At 40.1% G+C, this 13,182-nt stretch overlaps 1 protein-coding gene across 5 annotated transcripts in view; it reads left to right on the plus strand.

The window, feature by feature from the left end:
* Positions 1-13,182, plus strand: part of AFF2 (AF4/FMR2 family member 2) — a 359,269-nt gene that overhangs the window by 277,988 nt on the left and 68,099 nt on the right. For all 5 annotated transcript variants that reach the window (XM_039717485.1, XM_039717481.1, XM_039717484.1 and 2 more), the window contains exon 9: positions 1,983-2,020. In XM_039717485.1, the coding sequence (XP_039573419.1) occupies positions 1,983-2,020 (38 nt within the window). The remainder of the gene's footprint in view (positions 1-1,982; positions 2,021-13,182) is intronic.

The following is a 13,182-nucleotide window of genomic DNA, read 5'->3' on the forward strand; positions in this document are numbered from 1 at the left end:
TGTGGAAGAATGTTTTTGAGCTTTAAAAATAATTTTAGTCTCCTGCAAGATGGCACTGAAACTAGGATTTTAGTGGGAAGTTTGGGAAACTGAAATGCCATTTTTGGTGGAGTTTAAGTTCATTTTAAATTAAGCATTTTTGTGTTGTTACGTGTGGTTTATGACTTAGAAAGTTTCTTAATAGCATGGTTCTGACTCTGCATTTGCAGAGAACTACTGGAAAGAGACACAATCACATTATCTCACTGTTGAGGCAGGGACCCCATTTCATCATAAGCTTGTTTAAGAAGGCATAATTAGGCTTGGGCTTTTCTCAATTACTTGTGCAATCTGAAGTTGAGCATTTCCTGAGGTTTAAGTGTTTTATTTAGCACCCCTACTGTACAATTAATGTAATTGATTCCTATCATGCATTAGTTGATTTATTCTTTAGATGGAAAATATAATCCAAATGAAACAAACACATTTTTCTTTGCAAGCTGGGAGCCAACCCAGAGGATTGCTGTTGCACCATCCAAGCTCTCCCAAGCTCTCATTCTTTCTCCCAAATTTTAAACTCATTATTAGGGATTTTCATGGATTTAAATGCAGATATTACCTTTGCTATGATGGGAGGCAAAAGTGCCAAAAGAGCAGGTATTTTGAAAAACTAGCCCCATTGTAGAGCTCAGGGGAAACTTCATTCTGGCAAAATTTGGAACCCAGTTGTGCAGATCCCAGAGGTTTCAAAAGTTCATAATTTTTCATAAAGGATTTAATTTGTCAAGGGCTTATATGAGAATTTTTCTGAACCACTATTATTCACACTTACTATGTAGGAACCATCTCTAAGTATAGCAGAGGTTAAAGTTCCTCACCATAACCCTTCTCCTAAATGTCGGCAGGCTTTGTAAAAATACCTCTAGAGGTAATTAGGCACTAAAACTTTCCTTTCTATAATGGGTTTATGGATCAGTTGTCTTAATTCTGCCTCTTGCTACTCTCTGTGCTTGTAATCTCACCAACCATCTGACCACTTTCCACATTTAAATCTATTACAGCCTTGTTCTGCAAACACCAGGAGGAATTCTCCGAAATGATACAACACTAGCTTTCTCTGCCAGTTACATTTCCATCCCTCTTCCTTTAAAATATTATTTACCTATTCTGCACAAAACAAGAGTGGGATGCAAGGTCGGTTCAGATTACATAATTATGCCAGAGAAGCATTAAAGGGAAAAGTCTCCGCTAACATCTCGAGCGGCTTAAGCGGCGTGATAGACTGGCGCGGCGCTGCCATCGCTGCCCCCAGCTGTGTTGCTTAGCAACATTTTAATTCAAGAAGAATCGAAGGAGATGAAATCCCCGTGGAGAGGGAAACAGAAATAAGAGGGCCGTTGACAGATGATCTGAGTTGTTTCTTCTAATATACTGTGAAGATCACTGGCTCTTTTCATGAATGATAAATGGACTGTACACAGATCAATGGGTTCAGCAATAAACTGGAACCAGGCTCCATGTCTGAGGTGGTGCAGGCCGAGGGGCCCAAAGATTTACTCATTTAGATGATTTGGAGTGTGTTTTCTCAAAGGTTTCACAAGAGGAAATTGATCTGAACATTTGGTCATCTCTTGCCCTTTTCTGTTGCTGGTGAATAAAAACAGTTTTGGAAATGGAATCCGTTCTTCCCTCTATTTCTTTCCTGTTGTTGTTCTTGCTCCTGATAGGGACAGATAGCTTGTGACAAAGGGGCAGACCTTAGAGTGGGAAATGAAGTAACAGCCCTGAATGAGCAGTTGCTAAAGACTGGTGGCCATTAAAAATAAACAAACTCCACTGATATCACAAACTGGGACAGGAGCCTTTCAGACCCAGCACTATCTCTCTGAATGGTCCCACAGCCTGGGATGTTGCTGCTGAAGAGCTCCCATGGCTGATGTTTGCTTGCTTTGGTGTGGCTCTTGCTTAATGATTTGTTTCCCCCACCCCTCTTGTGTTTACAGGCTGCCGAAAAGACAAAATTGAGAAACATTCCTGTAAAGTAAGTTATTTTTATATCCCTTTGAAAATGCAAGTTTAATGACATCGTTGTATACAATGACTAAAAAGACTGTAAGAGGGGTGATGAAGGAGATAATAGAATTCATGTTGCCCCTAATCATAGTAGTAAAAAGGTCAGTATCATTGAGGAAATCTTTAGATTTCTCGTGTGTCCCTAATGATTGCACTCCTCAAGTTTCATCCAGTTTCCATAAATTAATGTGTTGTCTATGAATAGCTGCCAAATAATCACAATCATACTCAATACATAGCGCTTCTTGCCTTGGGGAGGTTTGTACATGCAAAAAAGATTATGATTTTTAATTGCAATCCTCGAGAAGGTCTGACGGGGGAAATAACTGGGAATGTGCCAAATAATTTCTGGTCACATGGGAATCTTTTGCACCTATGTATCAAGGTTTTGCTGTCCTGTTGATTAGAAGCTCTTTCTCCCTCTGTGCATGTGCCTCTCTCACACCATACACACATGCGTGTTTCTGCTCTTTGCACAGCGCTTTGTGAAGGATGAGCAAGCTACCAGGGAGCAATTTCAAGGGCATTTTATGATAAGTTCTTAAATCTTAGGGCACTAGCAGCAACACTCAACCATATATCATTGAATTAAGAAAGTTGCTGTATACATGTCCTGGCTCTTTGAGAAAAGGCATTTTCAGTTAAAGCTAACAGCATCAGTTACTCTGCTTAAATAATGAATACTCCAGTCCTAATGGGCTCTTATGTACCAATAAAAACACATATTTAAACTTCAGTAGTATTCATAGCAGTTTAGCTACGTCCCAGTCACTGTATATTCCTGCTAGAGTTCTTGTTTTTTTAGTAGTTTGCTGATAATGCTGACTTTTAGACTGGAGTGGGTTTGTAAGAACATGCACTGACAGGACTCCCCAGTCATTGTGTTCTAGCACACATAACAGAAGAGTACAGTTCTATTTGTCACTTGGATTCCATCATGTATAGTCATTCACACCTTATAAAGTGAACACAAAATGTGTATGAACACTCCTTGGAGTGATTAGGCGATATGTCAGATGACCATAAATCACTCTCTCCTTATGTTTCATTCAGCCTGATAAAAATTAGAAATAGGATCCAGCAAGGACCTGATAGCATGTGAAACTTGTAATAAGACAAGGGACCTTTCTTGCCTATAGGACTAGTTCAAATTCAGTGCAAGCTGAATTAAAGTAATTGTTAGCTGGGGGTTGTTTAATAGAGAGTGAAATGAGCTGCGTTTTCACCTCACATTATACAGGATCCAGGAGCTGCAAGGTGATGAAATTCCTGGGGAACAGTTCCAAAATAATCATTTATCAATCATACACTTTTTTAATACATTTTGAGTCAAATTCTCAAGAACGACTCAAGTGAATTGTATCTTCCCACTTATAACAGAGGCATTGAGCACTGCAGTTAATAAATAGAACGTATGTGCCACTGAAGCCAAGTTAATCCACCAGAAAGATTTGGGATTTGGGGGGAAAGGGTGATTTAGGCTGTTTTTATAGGACTTGAGTAAGGGTAACATTTTGAGATGGAAGAAGGCCAGATGGACAGTCTCACTCTTTCCCCTTACATGTGTGTATTTCACCCTGTCACGTTTCCCCCAACTGGTTGTTTAACTTCTCCTTGACTATGGTCGTGGTGGCAGCTTCAATTAGTACCCTAGGGGATCATTATACACATTAATTACACTGTGCATAACAAAACAGCTGAAAAATCTGCCTAGTTTTGTTCAGTGATGTAACTATTTAAGGTACCTGGGTACAAGTATGAGCGTATGCTAAAGCTCTCTGGGTAAAGAAAGAACAGTGTCTTTAAGATAACAGTAGTAGCCATGGATTGCATTTACATAAGTGTCAGAGCCACACTTAGTACAGCTCAGGCTTGGCCAGCTTTTGGTTGCTGCTTTTGTAGCTCTCAAATGTCAAGGAGAATTTCACTTGAATTTTAATGTTCTTCAGCTATGCAAAATAAAGTTAGTAGCTTCCATTGTCATAAGGGCTGAAAGCTGTACAGATTCCTTCTACCATATGTGACTTATCACATACATTTTTAAAAACACATTTTTATTATTAAGACATATGTGATAGTACACTTCTGCAAATGTGAATTGCTTTTGGCTAAAAGCCATGCACTAATAAGTAGAGTTAAATCTAACTGCATTTGACATCTGCTATAATATGTATATTTTTTTTACATATATAAATATATATATAAAATATTCGCAGTTGTCATTAGCATAAAAAATTTCCTTGTTTTTACCTTATGCTGACACAGTTCTTGTGTTCCAAAACTGAAGCAAAAATCACTTCCTTTTAAAGACTGTAGGTTATATAAAGTCCTTGGACAGAGCCAATAGTGCCACCATTTAATGTATTAGTTTAGGAGCACGATTAAGATTTCTATAGAAATGGTCTATTTGCTTTTCATTGCTCAGTTCATTAATGTTGCTGGTGTAATATTTGGTAGGAATTTTACTGTTCTTTTATGTTCTCTGGAATCCCTACAGCATTAAATAAGGCAGAAATACAAGGAAAGGGGGGAAAACAAGGAAGTTTTCTCTTTGCAGTTCAGTAAGGCAGCCAAGCAGCTGGTTTCTCAATGCCCAAGGGTATGTTGGTGCTCAGACTATCTTGGGAGCTTCCTGATGTCCCAAGCAGGTGCAGTGGCACTTGGCTGCTTCAGAAAGAAGGCTTGGCTCCAATTCCGTGGTGCTTGTAGTACTGGAAGGCACAAGGCATCCTCAGAACTCATCTTTATGTATTGGTACCATCATCTTACATAATAGTACTATAAATAAGCACTCAGAAAATAGCTAAGAAAACTCTGTATCTGCAGAACCGATTTTTTTTTTCCCCAAAAGCATAAGACCCTTTTCTGAGGGTGTATGACACCAAGATGGGCCCCATATCTGCTCAATCCGTTACATTTAACTGATATATACTCTCCTGGCCTTGTTATGTAAGGAGCACTTGCTTTCTCCCATTGGTTTTATCCATGTTTACACTGAGAGTCTGTGATACAAAAGGGATTCATGGATGTGAAGTCCTACATGCTTGTTTTCTTCCTGGTTCTTATCAAGCTGTTCCTATCCCTGCATCTGAAAGAGGTAACATAACTTAAACAATTTCACTCTGTGGAGGGTTTCTGATTTCTAAAAATTTGTTACATGAGAGATGGTTTTGAATTAGGGCAGATCCAGAGGAACTAATCTTTTATATACCCTGTTATTTAGTGCAAGAGGGGGAAAACAGTGATAACATTAAAACCCCACCATAGCTTTGTTCTGAAACACAGATTTCTTTCTGAGCTTGTGTGGACAAAGGGAGCTCACATCAGCATAAAATTTAGAGGAATCATGTTCATGTTGACTTGGATCACATCACTTGTCCTGAGGTGGGCTGAGCTGCAGGATCCCCCCAAATCCAGGATAGTCCCCACTCTCAAGTACAGATGCACTTGGCTTGGCAGCCTCTACACTGACGTGGACTGGAGGTCAGCCAGCCCAGGGCTTTGTCTCTGCCAGCAGCAGAAGGTGGGGGGCAAAGAACAGCAATTACAGAGACCTCCTGCATGGGGAGTATCCTCCCACCTTCCTGCACACAGCATTGTGCACTTCCACAAACACACATCCTGTGTTTAGGAGGCACCAGTGGACTTACTTTCCATGCAAAGTGTTTCGTGAAGCCAGTTTATACCTCCTGTCACCACAACGTTGTGTGACACTGAGCACCATAGTGTGTGGAAAAGCAATCTTTTTGTTTGTTTTAAACCCTTTCCCTCATATTTTCACTGGAATCCACTCAAGTAGTTATTCTTTCAGAAAAGATAAAATGATGAGTCACTTTTCTTCATTCTTGATATTACATCCCTCTGTTGTATAGAACAAGGAGTCTTCCAGATCCACTAATAACGTGGATTAGCCCACCAGTGAACTATACAGACACAAGGGAAGTCTCCCTGCAATTGAAAAGGAAGACTCTGTGTCTGCTGTGTTGGGCAGAAACAGTGTTAGGAAGATTATCATGTTCTTTTCAGGTTACCATACAAAGAGATGAGTTATGTGCATGGCAAAGCCCTTCTGACTATGGACTGAAAATAATGTCACTCTAAACAAATGTCACAGATTACAGTTTGTGAAAATGACCAGATGGATTCCTTGGGAAAATGTGGGCAGGTGAAAGAATGGTTTGGCTAAAACTTGATGCCATCCAACACTATAAAATGCAAGGGTTTTGTAAGGAAGAAATTAGAATTTTTAAATGGAAAATGAATTCTCTTAAGAGTGTAGTTATGTAGTCCATGAAATTCTGTAGAACTGTGAAAATATTGGAAGCAACTTCTTGCTTCAGGGAAGAAAACTTGCAATTGCAATTGTACAACTGCAATTGAAAAGGAAGACTCTGTGTCTGCTGTGTTGGGCAGAAACAGTGGTGTTAGGAAGATTATCATGTTCTTTTCAGGTTACCATACAAAGAGATGAGTTATGTGCATGGCAAAGCCCTTCTGACTATGGACTGAAAATAATGTCACTCTAAACAAATGTCACAGATTACAGTTTGTGAAAATGACCAGATGGATTCCTTGGGAAAATGTGGGCAGGTGAAAGAATGGTTTGGCTAAAACTTGATGCCATCCAACACTATAAAATGCAAGGGTTTTGTAAGGAAGAAATTAGAATTTTTAAATGGAAAATGAATTCTCTTAAGAGTGTAGTTATGTAGTCCATGAAATTCTGTAGAACTGTGAAAATATTGGAAGCAACTTCTTGCTTCAGGGAAGAAAACATTGCTTTCCTTGAGTGTCCTTTATACTCCCTTCTTTTATAGTCCCTTTTAAAACCTTCAGTAGAAAGTAATGGCATTTTCCCCAAACACCTGCATATGCTTAAATTTGCTGTAGTTTTAATGACTTCCAGATACATGTTTTGAGATTACAGCTTGTGTTAAAATCCTGCTGCAAAATATATTTGTTTTCCATCAGCCACAAGTTTGTTAACCAGCAAGATTTCTGGTGTTTATTGTCTTTTCCTGCCATAAAATTCATCTTCTGCTCTGAAGGGCATCTGACTTGACTTGGTATGGTTTTCTGTCCCAACCATCATTGGAAATGCAATCCATTAACATTTGATATCTTGACATTTCAATTGACCTCTCATTTGCAAAGCGCAGTGGTATTTTTCGTGGCCTTTTCATCCTTGATTATACATGGGATAGGAGTGCCTGTTTCTCCTGACTGCACTTTAAAAATATCTTTGTTTTACCAGCTGGAGTGGCACCTTGTTTTTGCCTCCTTGGCTAGACCTTATTCTGCATGGAAGGTCTGAGGTCTAAGCAAATCATGCAGAGCCAAAGGATTTTCTTATTGACTCACTAAGCAGGAGGGCGAGCGGGTCAGGCTCCGAGGGTCACTTAATGTATGCAGCAATAGCAGTAACCATAAACAGGTCCCCTGCTCCCACTGGCAAAAATGCAGGCCAGTGGGCTGACTCTGAAAGTTGTTTTGTTTTTGAGCAGCCAAATCAGGCACCTGTACCCAATAGAAGTAGGGAAGAGGCAGCATGCTGTTGGTACACATGCAGCTCTTCAACTGCAGGTATCTCCTGGCCTGTGTTTAAAAAGGGATGAAAAAAGTGTGTCATGACAAGGTTGAAAAAGCCTCCCGTTCATGGATAGTAGTATGGGAGGATAGCCACATATATGTATGGGAAAGGGGGTCAATTTAACTTCAATATAAGGAAAAGTTTTTGAACATTCAAGGTCAGGTTGGACAGGATTCTGAGCAACCTGATCTAGTTGAAGATGTCCTTGCTCAGTGCAGGGGGGGTTGGGCTGACCTTTGTGACATCCCTTCCAACCCAAATTATTCTATCCTTCTGTGTATATATTTATATATCTATGTACATACATGGATGCACAGGCACCTGTGGGCCATAGGTACCCATAGACATTTCTCTGTATGTACAGGACATTTACTAACAGACCACTTTTAAAGAAACAAAACCCCAAACCTGCTATAAGCAATTTCCTCATGCCACCTGTTTATCTCTGATTCTAAACCTTCCTTCCTGACATTTCTCTTCAGACTATTTCTGGCGAACCTCTAAATCAGACAGCACCAATTCAATTAGTTCTAAAAATCCATTATAACATAGTGCCTAAACTGCCTGCCCATATTCATTTCTCAAAGAAATCCATTCATATTTATGTTTTAATACTTTAAGTCTAGCATGCAAAACCACTCAAATCCCCAGCAGAAATCCAGGGAAAAGCCCACTTACAGGCAATTATAGACAATGTTCTTTAGCCCCTGATCTTCCTAGTCTGTCCATTTAAGAATCCTCTCAGGGGCAATGATTGGTCAATGGGATTGGTTTATTGCACCAGCAATAAAGCCTTTCCAAAATCTCACAAAATGCCCCAGATTCTGGCAGCTGGGCCCCGTGGTGCAGTATGTACAGACCCACCTGTACAGACCCACAGGGTTGGCCCCTGCAGTGGAACCAAGAGGCCCAGGCTGCTGCTGATCTCCAGTGGGCTTTGTTTAGGGGCTGCATTTCCTCAGCAGAATGTGAAATGTTGCAAAGGATTACTTTACTCTCACAAGTTAAAGGTTAGTGTTGGAAATGGATTATAGAACTCCTGCTTTTCAACTGTTTGCAAAGAAACGCACATATTAAATCTTTTTTGATGATATTGCATTAATCCCTAAATACTGATTTTTATGTAAATTTTGACTCTTGCAAAGCTCTGACAATTCAGCTATCCCCATGTGGTTTTATCAGAGTTCAATTGCTCCTTTAGATCTTTTTTCTTTTTTGCAGTACCATTTGCTTTATTCCAAAGTCATCACAGCAGCTAGAAGATGTAGTACTTTAGACATAAAATAATAAGTCTATTTAATATTTTACCTTTATTTTCTGAATTTGTTCCTCTGATACATCTTGTTAGATAAATTTTTATCAGTCCAAAGGATAACCACAGTAGGGCTATTTTTATTTCTAGTGAAATGATGCATGATAACTACTGGCAGGGCCCAAAGCAGTAAATCAGTCCTGTTCCAACCACAGAATGTATTAAAAGTCTGTAGCCTGTGGTAATAAGTTATAATTTAGTTGACTAGCAGTTTGTTTGGACTTAAAACTGTACAAATGAGTCACATTGGTAGGCTCTGAAATATAAAACAGGTAGTGCTTTATTAAGGTTTTCAGCTACCACCACGACAGGTGCCTGGAGAGAGCACAGGTTTTTCAAATGAGCGCAATGCGCTTTTACCGCGAAACGCTTCCGATTTGGTTGCGTAATTTACAGGGATGGTAATTACCACATGGCCCGTGTAGTGCACACTGTTTGCTTACAAGACAGTGAGATGAACAGACCATGAGAGCTCCTTCAGCTTGTCTCTTACAAATCTGAGTGCACGCCATCAATCTCAAGCACCGCTGGCTGTATCCAGCCGTGAGACGCCCCTCAGCTGCCGAGGTGCTGTGGCCATCACAGGACTTCAGACACCTGGACAATCCTTACATTTACAGACATGCGTGTGCCAGACGATCAAGGACAATCATGCATTTCTCTAAAGTTTGTCAGGAGTCTTGCAGCTTATGCAGAAAAAAAGTATTTTCTTTTTAACTGGGTCACTTTTGTTATTTTTCAAAACAATTTTGCACCTTCATTGTGATGCAGCTTGTCAAGATTAAATTTTGCTCCATTTTTAAAAGTTGTGAAAAAATGAAAGTTAGAGCCAAGCAAAACTTTATTTTTCCTGACTCTTTTTGATGGGTAAAAAAGTTAGTTTATGTCAATATTTTTTTTCCAGTTTTAGCATGTATCTGCTGTTGATCAAAGAAGAACCCATTTGTTCCTCCTCACTCATCCTGTGGTTTTGATCATTTTAGATTTTATATTTGTCTTCCTGAATATTATTTTTAATTTTAAATTACTTAGCATTTATTCAAACCATTATTCCAAATGTTTACTTTGGGTGTTGCTTCAAATAACAACTATTTTCTAACTACCTGTGATCTTTTTTTATATTTATGCTTTAAAAACATGTTTCCAGTATTGCAACCAATCAACAAATGCTAGGAAAACTGAAGGAAGTTCCTGATCTTGATATAACTGGGAGAACCTGTGCTGCTGGTTTCAGTAGAGCTGGCTGAATCCAGCACAGGAACCAGCATTCAGATCTCATACCCCTGAATTTCAATGTTTTTTGTGTTGCTGGAAGATAAATAACCAGAGCAGAACTGTTACTGTTGGAGTATGTATAAGGCTATTTGGTTTAGTTAGATTCAAGCATGTTCCAGACACTCTCCAGGTGAAGATCCCTGCCTTGGAGAGCTTGGTAGGAGGCAGTGGATAAAGCTACAGTGCAGTGGGATTTCACTGAAGCTATATCCTTGTAATCTGTATTTCCCCAGCTGTATCTTTGAAATCTGTGGACCTGTGCCTGCCGTCCTTTGGACTGTAAAACTCCACAAATTTCACTGGCATTTCTCCTACTTTTCTTGTTGGTGGGCAAGGGGACAATGAAGTTTTCTTTTCTTTCTGGTTTGTGGCCTTGTGATTATATATCTAGTAGGGTTCTTCTGTTTAGCATGATCAAGAAAATAGGACTGAGTAAACTTGGTCCTCCTTGTAACCACCTTTTAAATGCCCCAAAAAACATGCTGCTATACAGTAAAAGGTCCTTTACTTTGGCAGTAAGTGAAATAAAAGGAAAACTGGTGTCTTTCAAGCATTTTTTTAAATACAACTACAAAAAGTAATGATCTTGTTCTAAGTGAAAGAAGTAGAAAAAAATTCCAGTCATTTATGATCAATGAATACGAAAGAAAGGCAAAGCTAGATAATGTTTCAGGAAATAACACTGCTACAAGGTTAATTTTGCCTAGTACAACATTTCCTAGTATTGAATTGCCTGATATACTCCCTCAGGGATTGCTCCTGCGCTTGCAATAATCGAGGCTGATTTTATTGGAAAATCACCTCTGGATGAAAGACATACTCTAGAGAGAACTTTGCATGGGTACAAATAGGTTTTTGGTGCCAGTGCCATGTTGCCCAGGCCAGCACAGTTATAGTTCCCAATCTGTCTGTGCATTCAAGCAGCAAATTCATTAGCAACCCTTCTGGCAGGATAGAAAAATAGACATATTAGGGAAATTTACTTTGAATTGTTTTCAGGATTTGTTGGATAACAGTTTGGTAATCAAATTGCGCCTCCTAACAAGAGTATTAAACATTTTTATCAATAGTGGCAGGAAAGCTGCAGATATTCCTTTAAGTGCAGAGCTCTTTGCTGTAACACTATGTGACTAGCAGAGATCATGGATGAAAGAAGAGATTAGCATAGTTGGGGCGGGGGTGCTTGCGATGTCAGGGCTGATTTCTGTGCTGTGTTCTGCACTGAGCTCTCCCATTGCCCTGTAATGGGAGCATCAGCAGCCCTGTCACTGCAGAAGGGCCGTGTCGTGACAGCCCCATGCTCTCTGACCACAGCACCCCAGTTCAGCACGGTGCAGTGGCTTCCAGGCCTCGTCAAGTGGAAAGTGAGCATATTGTGAGCTGTGCCTCCAGCTGGGAGCAGGGACACGTGGGGCGCCGCGGACCAGGGCCTGCCGCTGACCTTGGAGCGACTTTGAGCGTGGGGAGGCTGCAGGAGAGCTGGGAAAAGGCTGATTCAGAGAGACAGATTAGTGAGGAAGAAAAATCAAGGAGATTGGCACAAGGACGGTGGAAAAAAATCTCTCTAAAGAAAGAAGGGTAAATTTTTTTGCACTCAAGGCCAACAGCGAACCCTTATAATCAGGCTCATCTGGCCACAGACCAACAGCAGCAAGAGACAAAAATACTGGGTGCAGCTTGCACAGTAAGGTCTGTGCAAAAGCTAGTGCTCTGCTGTGGAAATACAGAGCATGTGCTAGAATTCATTAAAGAATAAATTACATTAAGCTCAGGGAAGTGACAGGGTTGAAAATTAGGATTGTAAAAAATAATCTGTATCCACTGTACCCTAATTCCTGTTGTTTTCATGATTGTTTCTCTGTGAAGAGGAGAGCCACTCTCAGTATCAATCACAGTAAGCTATTTAGACACAGAAATAAGTGGCATATGGCTTAGCACTTTTGGGTCTAGCAATCAAGTAGCAACCTCCTGCAATACAACTGTAGTTTGGTTCCCAATGGGCTTCACTTTGATGATTAGATATATTGAGTTCCCTGTGTCATTCAAAGACAGCAGAATTTCATACAAGTTGGTGTTAGCTTCCTCTCACTTCATTTCAATTTTCAATAACCAGTGTCATCACATGTAACAGTTTCTTCGTAATGGAACTTCATGTCGAATCGGATTTGTCCTTCAAGTGAAAGAGGGCTGTAAAAGTCTTCTGAAATACTGATGTCTGGAAAAATTCCTACCACAGTGAAAATGGGAAGGGATTTTTTATTTATTTCTCCTAAAGATGTTTCAGTGCCCAATCCCCAGATCATTTAGGAAAACTCAAAACAAGGCTTTAGTACTGCATGCCCAGGTGCTTGCTGAAGTCATTGTTGTGATAAGTAAACAGAAAATATTCGGTCAGTCCTATTTGAAATCAAAACTATGATATTTAATGACAAGTTCTGTGTAAGTGGAGTTAGATTAGAGGAGAATTTGGACTTCAAATATGAATTGATCCCTCTGTATTTCAGCATGGCATCTGTTAAATATGAACATGCTTCACTAACACAGAGCTGCTATTTTTCTGGTCCTTACCTTCCCTCCATCAGCTCTGGCCCATTCCTGGGCAGTGGAGAGATGTCCTTGCAGGCAGAGGAAGGGAGCCAAGGGCTTTGCCTGCTGGAGGATGAAGGCAGGAACCCTGCTGCAGGTCAGGGTATGGGGAAGGGTGGGAAGAAGGTCAAAGAGTAAAAAGCCCAGAACATGGATAGTGGTGAGCATCAACTTGCTAGACAAGTGTTAGCCTTTTCTGGCAGAGATATTTCTGGAGGAATCTGGTGTCTTGGAGTATATTCTGCCCATTCCAGAGCTTAAAGCTGTATCCTCCCTAATGGGCCAATCCCATTCTCTCTTTGTTGCCCTTTCTCTGTAAATTTACAAAATGGAGGAATTCTTTCAGGGTCCTCCCATGTCACACACA

Source organism: Passer montanus, unplaced genomic scaffold (assembly GCF_014805655.1).
Source record: "Passer montanus isolate IOZ18808 unplaced genomic scaffold, ASM1480565v1 scaffold38, whole genome shotgun sequence".
Lineage (NCBI taxonomy): Eukaryota > Metazoa > Chordata > Aves > Passeriformes > Passeridae > Passer > Passer montanus.